General features: G+C 41.7%; 1 protein-coding gene across 4 annotated transcripts in view; it reads left to right on the forward strand.

Annotated features, from left to right (window-relative positions):
* The first annotated feature begins 514 nt into the window (after positions 1–514).
* LOC110510387 (paired box protein Pax-2a) overlaps positions 515–11135 on the forward strand; it is a 67718-nt gene continuing 57097 nt past the window's right edge. For 2 of the 4 annotated variants that reach the window (XM_090218008.1, XM_090218009.1), the window contains exons 1-4: positions 571–1162; positions 2653–2818; positions 3714–3911; positions 9980–10059. In XM_090218008.1, coding sequence (XP_090074134.1) covers positions 1120–1162; positions 2653–2818; positions 3714–3911; positions 9980–10059 — 487 coding nt within the window. In that variant the 5' untranslated portion in view covers positions 571–1119. Of the gene's footprint in view, positions 1163–2652; positions 2819–3713; positions 3912–9979; positions 10060–11135 lie in introns of all 4 variants that reach the window. The other 2 variants (XM_090218007.1, XM_090218010.1) reach the window with 2 other exon arrangements.

Here is an 11135-nt window from a genome sequence, read left to right on the forward strand (position 1 = left end):
GCTGTAGGCCTACATAGCAGAACATGTAAAATACTTATAATGTACACGCATGAAGCATTAGCGTCATTAAGTAGACTAGAACAACGATGCATTCCAGCAGCCTACATAACATAATCTCAACAAGAAAATAATGATTTACCAAGCCAGGAAATATGCGTTAGGCTATTTGTACAGTTATGCCAACTTGTAAAACGTCTAGCGATAGTATGTTCACCCAAATGTTAGTCTATTCCTATCTCAGTCCGTTATTCATCTAATAAGATAAACTCTAGATATTGATAAAGTCAAAAATGGCTTTCATTTACCCCTCGTCCCGATCTAATGTCTGGAAACTCTGATCTTAAAACTCCGAGTCAATTCCTTGTTTATTTTCCCTCCCCTTTCGGTGTGTCAGACCCTGGGACCTCCTCGTTTGGGCTCCAGGTTTTTGCGTTGGCGAATCACAAAGTGTTGGAATCTATTGCCTTTGTCTGACAACTCATCCATAAGCAAGGGGGTCCGCGGAGGGGAGGGGGGGGGGGGGGGGGCAGGCAGCTTGCTTTTAGAAACGCACACACGGTGAGGGGCTTCATTCTCAACCCAAAGATTCAGGCTAACGCATCCACCCCATTTTAGAGTCAAGGAAAAGGGGAAGGTACCAGGGCACCAGACTCCCCACAGTGTCCATGTTTCTTCTGTCATGTCTATGCGTATCTGAGCGTACTACCCACCGCAACCAACCAGCAAATCAAGGCCGGAACTAGGATCTATCTATTTACCACAGGACTGTCAGGAACGGTTTTAGACGTAAAGGTTTGTCCTATTCGTCATCATGTTCTGAGAAAAATCATCTCATCATTCCAGGTTTTGAAAATCCAACTCAAACTGAGAAACATTTCCACGTTGATGAACCAAGCGTCGGTCATGTTCTGCACCTGACCAGCAGTAGCCTCTATTCTCGGCACGGACTGTTACCACGACGGCAACTTTTAGAAGAAGTTAAACCCTCTCATTGACTGAGTGGAGGGAAAAGCGAAATCTTTAATCGAATAAAGTTTTTCCGTTTCTTCCCATTTTTATCTGCATTACAAAGGCGAAACGGCGACTTCCATTGATTACCCGTCTTTCCTTTGCTATCCGATGGATATTCACTGCAAAGTAGACCCGTTCTCAGCGATGCACCGTAAGTAGATAATGAGTTTTTTTCAGATATTGTTGTGTTTGCAACGAAAACGGAGCCTGTGAAAACAGATAATGATTCTAAATAGGCCAATAAGCCTAGCGAATATTATCGTTGACAGCGATGCACTCATTCCACTGACAATGCAACATCGTCTGCATGTTGTTGCATATCACAACCGACAAAACCAAAAACACCCCAGCGTTTTAATGTAGCCTGAATTACAATCAACTTCGATGGGAATGTTCATATTTGGAAGGCACATTTGAGACTATTTTTTTAACTGAAAATATTGTGTTTATAATATGTGCTTATTTACAGACCGGCGCACGTACATCTAATATATTATTTTGTTTGTATTTTTTTCTCAATTGTGCACAATAAACTCATAAAAAGGCCCACGTTTTGTGTAGCGTTACCAAATTTGAAGAAGAAAAAAAATAGAAGAACAAAACACGTCACATTGGAATTAGTAAACCTGTCACCAGGTTAATACGTGTCATTGACAGGTCCGTACCAATTTATTGATTTACCAAATAACACTTAAACAATATACACATTAAAATAAACAGTATCTTAATTGAATATAATATTGTTACAAATTTACTTGACATGATATTGAAAGGCCTATTGTTGTTGTGCGGGGGTGAAATAATGGATGGAGTTAGATGTTGTTTTGTTCATGCTTGTGAATAATTTACCCCCTTTTTTTTTGTTCATTTACAAAATAATATGTAATATGAGTAATCAAAGCGCTTAATTATTTATAATTACGGAGAGAGAAAAGAAAATGAAAGAGCGTGTAACTCTATAGCCAACCCGAGCCGTGGGCCAGAGTTGAAAAGATATCCGCTTTGTATTAAACGATATAGACGAGAGATGATACGTATTATTACTGCAGTGTTACCATTTTATAAAATAGAATCGGTCTAATTAAAGTATGAAGAATATTCCAACTATCATATAGACCATTTATGCTAATTAAGCATGTGTTTATAAATTGTTAATTACATAATTTTTTGGGGGGATTGTAAAATGACAGCATTGCTATTGAACAGGATAGCCTGTTGGACAATCAACCATTCACGTACAAATATGTTATAGTAGCTATATAGGCTATAATATGATACTGTCTTCTAAAAGTTATAGCCTACGTGACCTTATCACGCACATCTTCAGAGTAGCCTACAAACAGAGTTGATAAACATGTTTTTTATTTTTTTAATACATGAATTGATGACGTCCCTGGGAAAGAATAATATAGCCCCCAACCCACAACCACATGTCCATCTTAAAGTACAGGCTTGGATATTGGACCATTAAAATCATATTCAAGACCGGATGCTTAGATATGATATGTCTAAAATGTTCCGTTGAAACGTTGTAATGCCATACAATGCATTATAGCTGAGGTGATACTATAACCTACAAAATCTCCCACACCCCTGTATTTAATGTTATGGTTTTCTGTGCTGTTGTTGTCTCCCATATAGGGCACGGCGGTGTGAACCAGCTAGGCGGGGTGTTTGTCAACGGCAGACCCCTACCTGACGTGGTGAGGACAAGAATCGTAGAACTCGCGCACCAAGGAGTGAGACCCTGTGACATTTCGAGACAACTACGGGTCAGCCACGGCTGTGTCAGCAAAATACTGGGCAGGTAAGACGGTGGAGAAACTACCCATCATGAGACAGAAAAACGCACTCTTAAAAATAAAATAAAATGCACCGGTCCTGCAACTCTTATCCCTACATATTGGCAGACCCCAAATAAAACAGATTCGACCAAAATATCACAAAACATGGCTTAAAAAAAAAGAGTGGAAACACGTCAGTATATTATACACACATAATGAGGATATAAGAAACAATATCTGACTTAATCCTAGCCATCACGAGGAGCGGTACTGTGTCTGTACACAGCTAAACTGGTATTCCCGTCATTTAGGCTATATCAGATTACAACTGAATTGTCTTGGGTTCGTGTCCGTGCGACATTTGAATGTTTTTATAATATTTTTCAGCTATCAAAAGGATTTTAAAAGGTATTTGTTTTATGCACTTGGAATGTTTGTCTAAATTAGTTAAATAGCAACACTTGGTAGCATGTCATTTAAAATTTATTGCATGTTTTCTTAATATTTTCTTAGTCTTTTTTTGGCACAGACGATAAAGTTGGACACCATTGTAATGGGTTCTAGCCGGAAGGAATAGCTCCATTATTTGATCATAAGTCTTCGCTGTTATTTTTGGATCCTACAAAACGATTTTAAGTCACTCCACCACACAGAGTTAGAGTATAGCCTAGGCTATAAAGTACATATATATATAAAGTTTGCCTCAGACGACAATGTGCACATTTTTGGAGATGTTTGCGGGTTGAATGCCCTGTAGGCGCAACACAGTATTTTGGGGGCATAAGGTGCATAACATTCGAATACATCCACAAATCTAATGATCATTTAAATCAACTCTAGCCAAGAAAACGAAGACTTGTCCATCCAACAGATAGCCTAGATGTTTCATGATCGATACGTTGTTGATTATTGTTGCAGATACTACGAGACCGGAAGTATAAAGCCAGGAGTTATTGGTGGGTCCAAACCGAAAGTGGCGACTCCAAAGGTTGTGGATAAAATAGCGGACTACAAGCGCCAGAATCCGACCATGTTCGCGTGGGAAATCAGAGACAGACTGTTAGCTGAGGGCGTCTGTGACAACGACACGGTTCCAAGCGTCTCGTCCATTAACAGGTAAACACTATTTCTTTATTAATAATGACATAACCAATAAGTCTATTCCTTTGAATGAAAACGTAAAATAGTATTATGTTATAACGTCAAAAACATCTGGAAAATATATAAAATCATAAAATTGGGAAACATCCTTGCAAATTTCATCAAGAACATTTACAAATTACAATAATAGCAGCAGTGCTTTCTTCTGTCCATGTTTAGGCCTCAACGCCTGGCCTACATTTCATTTTTTTTTTTTTTTACAGGAGATTGACTTTATTATATACTGTATAATTTACTTCCATTGGCTGTTATACGGATAGAACATCTTTACGACTATTTAACAGTATTTCTAAAGCCTCTTCAAAGTCGTGATGAACTCTCACGTTATTTTTTTTTATCAATGCACGTTTTCCATCTATGAACTGCACTGCAGCATAGGAGCCTATAGGACCTATACGTCCAGAGTTTGACAAACTTTTTCTCCCATCGAGGGTGGTCTCGACGGTGCAATTCAATCTTTCAGTCCAAACTCCCCCAGCAATCAGCAGTATATCTTAGGACGAAGTGAATCTGTCTGGATGAAAACCGATCAATAGGGCAAGCCGGTGACCAGATCCCGCGTGGCACCGAAAGCCGAGCAATTGTTCAATAGCAGCACATCTAATGTGTTGTATTGGACATTTTCTTTACATTTTAGACCTATAGCTGGTTTGGTTTGAAGCTTTGTGAAGTCGTGTGGTCTATTTAAAGAGGAGTACCTGTTTTTATTTTAATTTTATTTTTTCCCCCTTTATTTAACTAGGCAAGTCAGTTAAGAACAAATTCTTATTTTCAATGACGGCCTAGGAACAGGTCTAGGAACAGTGGGTTAACTGGTCTAGGAACAGTGGGTTAACTTCCTTGTTCAGGCGCACCTGTATGTACATGCATCGTCTATTTTTCTCTGATTGGCCTTTGGTAAATGCAGTTGCATTTTGTCTTATTTCACATATCGCTGTTATAGTTTGTAAAATAATGGGATTGTTATCTGCCAAAGCATTCGGCCTATATCAGTGTATTTGTCCAACCAGTGAAACAAAGAGTGGGCAGTGTATTTTCACTAAAAACACGTGTTATGAATTCATTATCAAATGACATTTTATGTAAATAGATATTCTGAAAACTTCCTCATACAAATCTAATTTGGAGAGGATCCTGCCTGCCCCGCTGGTTAAGATTGCACGTGCAAGATTGAGGTCAGATGGTGTATTTACGGTTGATGTGGAGAACTGCATTATAATACCACCACATATACTGGCCTTCACTCCTGTAAAGTAACAAGGAAACATCATGATCACAAAGAGGACTTTGAGTGCATTGGTGAAACAGACCAAGGGGTGTAAGAGAGATAGCAGAGAGAGAGAGAGAGAGAGAGAGAGAGAGAGATAGAGAGAGAGAGAGAGAGAGAGAGATAGCATTGTGAGAGAAGGGAGGGGGAGAAAGAGGTAGAGAAATAGACCCCCTACCCGCCAGAGATCCTCGGTGATGAACTTTCGTTAAGAGGCAGTGTTCCATAGAGGCAGCAGCGGCATCACACTTTAATGAGCTGACTGCAGAAAGAGCATGGACAGACAGCCCCACACAAGACATCTTTTTAAATAGAGAAAGAGCTGAAGAAAAATTCATTTCATGCCTCGTGATTGCTTAAAAAGGCCCATTTAAGCAGTCTCAGACACATGTATGTGATAGATTCAAAATGTACATTCATATCATTAAAAGATCCACCTATAAAGTTTTCAATTAGAATCAAATTCAATCTCGCTTAGCTATTTTTTAACTGAAATAATCCCCTATGTGTCTTTGTTTATTATTGGGGGTGGGGGGTGGGGGGGGGGGGGGGGGTATTAAAATGTGAATTTAACTAAATGTAATTCTATTAACCAAAGACGAAACCTACTTTGAATTTATTTTAATTTCATAATGCTGAATATTTCTCTTTGTGAAGTGAAGAACCTTATAGGGGTTCAATGTTACATTTAAATTATTTTACACTTTATTCTACACACACACACACACACACACACACACACACACACACACACACACACACACACACACTGTTTTAACTCAAGTCAGTCCAATGCAATATTTTGACTGAATTGTTGGATAGTAATTGTATGAAATATCTGTCTAAGCCTGCTTCCTTGAGACCAGAAAAGGCCAATTCTACAGTGGAAGGTTCAATGCTAACCATGCATCAGTAGACTATATGTCTAGGATTATGACTCAATAGCAGTTACAAACACACAGCACATTCCCAATAAGTGTTTTTCTAAAACTGTCTTCAAAACACCGGTTGATGTTCCATCCAGTACACAACAGACCAGGCAGTAACTTCATATTGGCCAGTATAGCACTTATCTTTTAAACAAGGTGAATCACATGGAGAATTGGCTGCACTAACAAAGCTTAGACAAAGGGAAGGACTGGGACTACTGACCGTTACTCTAAAAGGTTTTTTTTTATGGCCAAACAAAAGTGACCCCGGGACTGTTGACATAAGAGGATCTAGGTTTAAACACTGTTCCCCTGTATGCATTATTAACTGTTATAGAGATCCTGTTGTAGTTGGTGTCTGGCTGGACTGGGTCTGGGCCACCGCGCCACAAGGAAGAAATTACCCCACAACAAGTATCGCCGCTAGCCGCTACTAGACATAAAAAAAGTCCTCAATGGCGTTCAATAATATTGATTCAAAAGTAAAGCAATTTTAATATTTCTTCAGGGGATTTTCAGCAACAGCTAAGTCATTAATTCATTCCTTCAAATTGCTTATTCGATATCAAGAACATGTATTCCAAATAAAGTCTTCTGGATTTATATCGCACACAGAAGTCAGGGGGTCAAATAACTGTTATGGAGTGAAGTGGGGAAAAAAAAATGTAAATAAAATATTGATATGTGATCTCTGGGAAGGCTAGTCGTTGTATTGTAGCTTTGCCCTAAGGAGAGGTCTGACAGTAGTGGGTACTTTACTCCTTGAACCTCAAAACAATATCAATACCACAGTCATCTTAAACAATATATAGCTGAATATCTTGGTCCTTTGCGTCTACAGTCAACAACATAAATATTAGATCTTGAGGGGTTTCAATTAAAATCCTGAAGGGTCTACCGGCGCATCAGTCTAAGTAACATAATAAAAACAAATACCTATCCAAATCCATCAGTTTAAGCTCGAGATATCTTTATTTGTTTTGCATGGGCTGAGTCTCAATCCACCGCATCCACCCGTGTCGGCATTCCGCATCTGCGGTTGTTGGTGGCCGAGCTACAGCGGTGTTTGTCAGACCACGAGACATCCCCCAAAAATCGTTCTTCTCACAAATTATGTCCGTAGTGTCCGAACGGTTTAGCCCCCCCCCCCCTCCCAAAAAAAACGAACATGGAACACTTTGTGGAAAGACGAGATTCTCACGAACACAATGGTGTTCTCCGTTTTATCACAATGGTGTTCTCTGTTTTATCACAATTGTGTTCTCTGTTTTATCCCAATGGTGTTCTCCGTCTTATCACAATGGTGTTCCCCGTCTTATCACAATGGTGTTCTCCGTCTTATCACAATGGTGTTCTCCGTCTTATCACAATGGTGTTCCCCGTCTTATCACAATGGTGTTCTCCGTCTTATCACAATGGTGTTCTCCGTCGGAAGGTAACTTGGTACTGGTTTAAACGATGAATGGGAGTTATGGAGATAGTTTTGTGCCCAAAAAAATAAAAAGAGGTTAAATATGTGTCCACTGTTTCCTGAGCTTTCTGATATCTTCTAGATTTGGGACAGACACTTTAAACCTGATTTCTTTGCCATTTATGCATGTGTTGTTCAATGTGTTTCTATGGCCTATAGTAGTAAAGGCCAAATCCAATATTTTATCAAATCTTTTTTTTATTAAAAAAATTATACCTACACTGTTCCTAAAATTCTAAATCAAATAGTGAAATGATGTCCCCCTCCACCCCCAAAGGCTAAGACTTTTAGTTAACGTCTAAAATAATTGTAGGCGGTGTAAATTGTTCAATTGTTCAGTTTCAGACCAAGCGGTTCAATTTGCAACACAATCTAATAAAATATAGATCTTAAATAACCATACTATTATGTTAATAAAATACCAAGAAACGTCAAATTCTCAACAACAGATCTGTGTTAGGATTAGGAAACCAAGCAAACGTGAACTGGGACACGTGTCATTATGTGTCCTCCACGTCCTCGATCCACCTTTACCGCGCTCCGTCCGTGTTCTAAAATAGGTACACACCATGTCATACATGATAAATAGTTTTAAAGTTTACACATTACAATGACAGCTCCCCTCTTCCCCGCGGTGCCAGTCAGGTTAAAGGAATCTAATGCTGGCGTAAGCTTGTGCAAGGCAATAAGGAAATATTGCTTTCCTGTCACATATAATTTATAGCTTTCTATTTGCATCTGTTTGGGCCTGTGACTAATCCCCAACTTTTTTCTCCCCCCAAAGCCCTCGATCAATAGACCCTCGTCCACACCAGGGTTGGCACTGGGGGGGCTGCTGCTGAAGCCACAGAGACCTCAGAGCTGTGGTCAGTCACAAATGGCAACCTAGTCCCTATATAGCGCACTACCCTTGACCATGGCCCGTAGGGATATAGGGCTATGGGTGCCATAGAGCTCGGGTCAAAAGTAGTGCACCATATAGGGAATAGAGATGCCATTTGGGACACAGCCCTGGACAAGCCAAGGGGCAGCAGTCAGAGAGAGAGAGAGCCCTGGAAACCTTTACCATGTGGCAGGGAGAGAGGGAAAGAAGGAGGGGAAAGGAGAGAAAAGGAGAGAGAAGGAGAGCTGATTAGCTCAGGCCAGGTAGAACCAGTGAAGCCAATCATTGAGGTGAATTGATGTGATTTCATGCTTTGTTTGCAAGATCACCTCTCAGAGCAAAAGTGCAATGAAGACTTTTCTTCTCCAGATCTCACCTTTTAAAGGTACAGTAGGCTTTCTAACATGTAGGCACTGCTGTTTCTACACCTGGACTTTGGATTGGACCCATTATTATGGTGAGATACTACTGACATCTCACTCAGACACATTGCACTATGGGTCCTGGTAATAAATAGTTGATTATATAGAGAATGTAGTCCAACATCTGTTCTTCAACATCCAATCTGTGATTAGAAGAAGTTTAGGTTGCAAAAACAACAAGTTAAACCACTGACCATTCTGGCCCTTCGTTCACGGTGATGTTCAAAAGGATAGCCTCATGATGTATTGTGTGAAATGTCAGTCAACTGATCCAAGAGCAGGAGGCAGCACTGACGCCATCTTGTCAGTCAACTGATCCAAGTGCAGGAAGCAGCACTGACGCCATCTTGTCAGTCAACTGATCCAAGTGCAGGAGGCAGCACTGACGCCATCTTGTCAGTCAACTGATCCAAGAGCAGGAGGAAGCACTGACGCCATCTCATCAGTCAACTGATCCAAGAGCAGGAGGAAGCACTGACGCCATCTTGTCAGTCAACTGATCCAAGTGCCAGATGAAGCACTGACGCCATCTCATCAGTCAACTGATCCAAGTGCAGGAGGCAGCGCTGACGCCATCTTGTCAGTCAACTGATCCAAGAGCAGGAGGCAGCGCTGACGCCATCTTGTCAGTCAACTGATCCAAGTGCAGGAGGCAGCACTGACGCCATCTTTTCAGTCAACTGATCCAAGAGCAGGAAGCACTGACGCCATCTCGTCAGTCAACTGATCCAAGAGCAGGAGGAAGCACTGACTCCATCTCATCAGTCAACTGATCCAAGAGCAGGAAGCACTGACGCACACCTCGTCAGTCAACTGATCCAAGAGCAGGAGGAAGCACTGACGCCATCTCATCAGTCAACTGATCCAAGAGCAGGAGGAAGCACTGACGCACACCTCGTCAGTCAACTGATCCAAGAGCAGGAGGAAGCACTGACGCCATCTCATCAGTCAACTGATCCAAGAGCAGGAGGAAGCACTGACGCCATCTCATCAGTCAACTGATCCAAGAGCAGGAAGCACTGACTCCATCTTTTCTTTCCTGTGATCACAGGATAATACGAACAAAAGTCCAGCAGCCTTTCCACCCGTCTCCAGATGGAACATCCCTGTCTGCCCCAGGCCACACCATGGGTAAGATGTATCCTAACCCTTACACCAGGCCACACCATGGGTAAGATGTATCCTAACCCTTACACCAGGCCACGCCATGGGTAAGATGTATCTTAACCCTTACACCAGGCCACACCATGGGTAAGATGTATCCTAACCCTTACACCAGGCCACGCCATGGGTAAGATGTATCTTAACCCTTACACCAGGCCACACCATGGGTAAGATGTATCCTAACCCTTACACCAGGCCACGCCATGGGTAAGATGTATCTTAACCCTTACACCAGGCCACACCATGGGTAAGATGTATCCTAACCCTTACACCAGGCCACGCCATGGGTAAGATGTATCTTAACCCTTACACCAGGCCACACCATGGGTAAGATGTATCCTAACCCTTACACCAGGCCACACCATGGGTAAGATGTATCCTAACCCTTACACCAGGCCACACCATGGGTAAGATGTATCCTAACCCTTACACCAGGCCACGCCATGGGTAAGATGTATCTTAACCCTTACACCAGGCCACACCATGGGTAAGATGTATCCTAACCCTTACACCAGGCCACGCCATGGGTAAGATGTATCCTAACCCTTACACCAGGCCACACCATGGGTAAGATGTATCCTAACCCTTACACCAGGCCACACCATGGGTAAGATGTATCCTAACCCTTACACCAGGCCACACCATGGGTAAGATGTATCCTAACCCTTACACCAGGCCACACCATGGGTAAGATTTATCCTAACCCTAACCCTTACACCAGGCCACACCATGGGTAAGATGTATCATAACCCTAACCCTTACACCAGGCCACACCATGGGTAAGATGTATCATAACCCTAACCCTTACACCAGGCCACACCATGGGTAAGATGTATCATAACCCTTACACCAGGCCACACCATGGGTAAGACGTATCCTAACCCTTACACCAGGCCACACCATGGGTAAGATGTATCCTAACCCTAACCCTTACACCAGGCCACACCATGGGTAAGATGTATCCTAACCCTAACCCTTACACCAGGCCACACCATGGGTAAGATGTATCATAACCCTAACCCTTACACCAGGCCACACCATGG

The sequence above is a fragment of the Oncorhynchus mykiss genome, chromosome 23 (assembly GCF_057628025.1).
Source record: "Oncorhynchus mykiss isolate SJ-2025 chromosome 23, ASM5762802v1, whole genome shotgun sequence".
Lineage (NCBI taxonomy): Eukaryota > Metazoa > Chordata > Actinopteri > Salmoniformes > Salmonidae > Oncorhynchus > Oncorhynchus mykiss.